At 39.9% G+C, this 4,003-nt stretch overlaps 1 protein-coding gene across 1 annotated transcript; it reads right to left on the bottom strand.

Annotated features, from left to right (window-relative positions):
- Positions 1-800: 800 nt before the first annotated feature.
- Positions 801-1,697, bottom strand: LOC139848883 (uncharacterized). Its single transcript, XM_071838566.1, has one exon. It carries the CDS (start codon positions 1,695-1,697, stop codon positions 801-803), a length of 897 nt encoding a protein of 298 aa, XP_071694667.1.
- Positions 1,698-4,003: the final 2,306 nt, after the last annotated feature.

Raw genomic sequence — 4,003 nt, 5'->3', positions numbered from 1 at the left:
GCCAAAAACAAAATTAACGTTTCTCCTTCTATTGGTGCAGTTAAAGTAGGTAATTCTTTCAAGAGTTGCTTAATATCCTGAAAAGCTTTTTCTACTTCTTCTATCCATTTAAAATCTTTTTTGTTCAAACAGCTCTTTAAAACCTTCATAAATGGTAGTGATCGATCTGCTGCTCTTGATAGAAACCTTGTTAAATCTGCCAATCTTCCATTCAGGCTTTGAACTTCTTTCTTTGTTTTAGGAGATACCATATTTTCAATTGCTTGAATCTTTTTTGGATTAGCCTTGATTCCCCTCTCTGTAACAATATAACCTAAGAATTTGCCTTCTTCTACACCAAAAGTGCACTTCTTAGGATTCAATTTCATATTAACCTTTCGTAATGATTCAAACGTTTCAAGAGTATCTCTGAGCATACTGTCTTCTGTATGGCTCTTGATAACAATGTTATCAACATAGGCTTCTACATTTTTACCTATTTGATCCTTTAAATGCTTTATCAATTACGCGCTGGTAAGTTGCCCCTGCATTCTTCAATCCGAAAGGCATCATGATATAGCAAAAAATTCCATCTGGTGTGTGGAATGCTGTTTTATCTTGATCACGTATTGCCATTGGGATTTGATGATATCCCTTGAATGCATCCAAAAAGGATTTAAACAGATACCCACTTACAGACTCCACTTTCCAATCGATTTTTGGTAATGGATAATTGTCTTTTGGACATGCTTTATTTAAATCTGTGAAGTCTACACACATCCTCCATGAATTATCTGGCTTTCTTACCATAACCGGGTTTGCTACCCATGTCTGGATTTTACTTCCCTCAATATTCCAGCATCCATCAATTTTTTAACTTCTTCTCTGAGAAATTTTGTTCGATCAAGAGCCATGCCTCTTTTCTTTTGACATACTGGTGGGATATTAGGATTCACACCAAGCTTATGTTCAGCTACATGACGTGGTACTCCAGTCATATCAGAATCTTGCCATGCAAAAACATCCAAATTTATGGCCAAGATTTTGTAAAGCTTTTCTTTTGTTTCTTTTGTTATTGTGTTTCCAATTATGATTTTCTGATCTGGAAACTCTGGATTTGGTGATATTGACCCATCTTCATGGATGATTGGATTAACAGCTGTTCTGTTTATTTGTACACATTCTATTGGTCTTCTCCGTTCAGCGTACAGCGTGGCAATGCCAGCTGGTGTGGGAAATTTCATCATTCCTTGTACCGTTGACGTCACAGCTCCGAATGTCATCATGGCTGATCGTCCTAAAATGACATTATACTGCGAATTTGCTTTCTCAACCAAAAATTCGATATGAGCAGTTCTTTTAAATGGCGTTTTTCCCAATACTACTTCTAAAACTATGCTTCCTTCTGACCATGATGGATTATTAGCAAAACTTGCTAAGGGAACAAATGTGTCCTTTAGCTTTTCCTTAACTCTGTCCGGTAGTTGTATAAAACAATGTTCATACATGATATCTGCCCCTGCTCCGGTATCAGTATATATTCCTCCAACAATATAATTTTCCATTCGAGCTTCAATCACTACAGGAGCGTCAGATGGATTGGTGTTAAACATGGAAGGAAAAGCAATCATTTCTTGTTTCCAGTCCTCTAATGTTTCTGCTTTTCTCCGTTGTCCAGCTTGCCATGAATGTATCATGTTTGCTTCAATGGGTGCCATCTGACAATTACGCCTTTTGGTGCTCTTGAAAGTTTAGTGGTTCTTTAGAACGGGTGGTGCCATTTGTTGGTACGATTTTCCGTATAGCGACTGTAAGGTACTAGTACAAGAAAATAGATGCTCAGCGTGTGGTGTATACTGTTGATTATTGTTTGCCCTCGAGAAATTATCTCTGCAGACCTGGAAAACATATGTAAGATCTGTGGGGTGGCCTCAATCAATCTGTGGATCAATCTGTGATGATCCGTCTAGCGTACTGCTGCTAAGTGGCTAATGTATGTTTAGAGTGAGAAAGAACTGTGTGAGAGAGAAAGTGTACTTCTCTCTGACTGAAGTTCAGATTAGAATGATGTGAAATGTGGTGACCCAGGGGGTCTATTTATAGGCGTAGAATGTCCGAAATTCACGGGATACACGTGTCAATCACTGAATGGTTCTGTTACGTGAAGTATCCGGAATGTCGGTGGCGTGTGCTGACATGGCTGTGTGCCGTTCATGCGCTGAGTTAAAGGGCTTATGCATAGAAGCTGCCTGCAGGGCTTATGCTTGACGCTGGGCGGCCTGCTATACGCTGGGCGAAAAACTCTGAAAACTGCCAAATTTAGTTATCTTTTGTGCTCTTTGATCGAGTTTTCTGTATGAAAATGATGTTTTTATGTGTGTATCTCCTAAGATACACCATTACCACAGAACATCGAGGTTGGCCGAAACTACACGAGCCTTAGTGAATCCGCACCACACATGACCACTACCTCAATATGATGATCGAATCTACAGGCATCATCATGAATCCGCACCACACGTGATTCACCTCCCAAATCAAACCCACGGTCCTGGGATTATACGAATCCACATCATCGGGGTTACTCAACCGCAACTCAATACCAACCCTTTGCCATCGGGGTTATTTAAATCCACATCATAAACCTATGTGATAACATACACACGAAGTGTGCTCCTCGCCAAAGGTAGTTAAACAAAACGCACAACCGTGCTAATTGGACCTATACACAAGTCCATCAAATCCACCTACATGTGAAGTGAGCTCTATAGCGAGGATCACTTCACCCAACCCGCACCCATCCTATACATACATATGCACATAGTATATTGACACTCACCTTGAAGTCTTGATGGATGCAAACCACAATCTGCAATCGCCAATGGAAAGTACCTATTCCATTTATCACATCACAAACAACACAATTAGGGTGGATTTACAAACCAACCCAAATTGACTCTTAGTGCAATTATGACCCGAATGCACTTCCAAGCACAAACCACGTCTAAACTAACCAATAATCACTAACACAAGTGAGAATGGTCCTAATACACCAATTAAACCAAATCATAAGTGTTAAACACTTATATTGCCAAAATTGACACCTAAACCCTAATTTTGACCCATTTTAAAATTAGTCAACTCAAATACACCCAAATGGGTTCCAATACTTCCATAATCACTAACACTACTGATTATACCCAAATCAAAGCATAATCATGGCTAAAACGTCAACCAACCCGAAACCCGCCAAGTATCAACAATAACTAGTCACCATAAACCCACTTCATCATCTAAATGGGTTTCACCATTAACTAGCTCAAAACCCTAACTTGAATATAAAATCAAACAATGAAATTCGGAGTTAGAACTTACCACAACAACCAAAACATAGCTAGGAGCGAGATGAACAACTTTAATACTCGAGCTTTGGTGAGAAATCAACTCCTTCTTCTCCAAATCAAGCTCTCTATCTCTCTAAACTCTTTTCTCTCTCTCTAAAAGTGGATGGGAGTGTTTGAGTGGGTGAAGAATGAGATCCAAATGAGATTGGATCAGGTTTTGTGGCCTCAAACCGTTCAACAAGTGAAAAGACCAAAACACCCTCGAAATCCCTTTTAAGAACGGGTTAAAATAGTCAGTTCAGTGAGCCTGTCGCGTTTCGTGACAAGATGTTGCGTATCGCGATGCCCAATACATGATAAAGTTAACCAAATGCGAAAAGTTGGTCAGGAGAGGGGTTTTTCAAGCCGTCGCATTTCAATCACTTATGTCGCGTTCCGCGACGTACTGGGACGCGATACTCCCCTTTCAAATGTGACGATTCACCAGTTTGCACCCAAAACTCAAATCTTAAACCATTTTAAGTCATACGTAACTATGTAGATGCGTTTTAAAGATTAAACACCTATCCTTTGACTCCGTGTGACGCCCCAAGTGTCATGTTTAGAAAAACGGGGTCTTAAGGTGCTCCTTTCGTGCAACCCCATTTATGAAAGAAAATGTGCCCCATTGGTTGTGGAAG

This window comes from Rutidosis leptorrhynchoides, chromosome 5 (genome assembly GCF_046630445.1).
Source record: "Rutidosis leptorrhynchoides isolate AG116_Rl617_1_P2 chromosome 5, CSIRO_AGI_Rlap_v1, whole genome shotgun sequence".
Lineage (NCBI taxonomy): Eukaryota > Viridiplantae > Streptophyta > Magnoliopsida > Asterales > Asteraceae > Rutidosis > Rutidosis leptorrhynchoides.
This window is presented reverse-complemented; position numbering and strand designations above follow the sequence as displayed.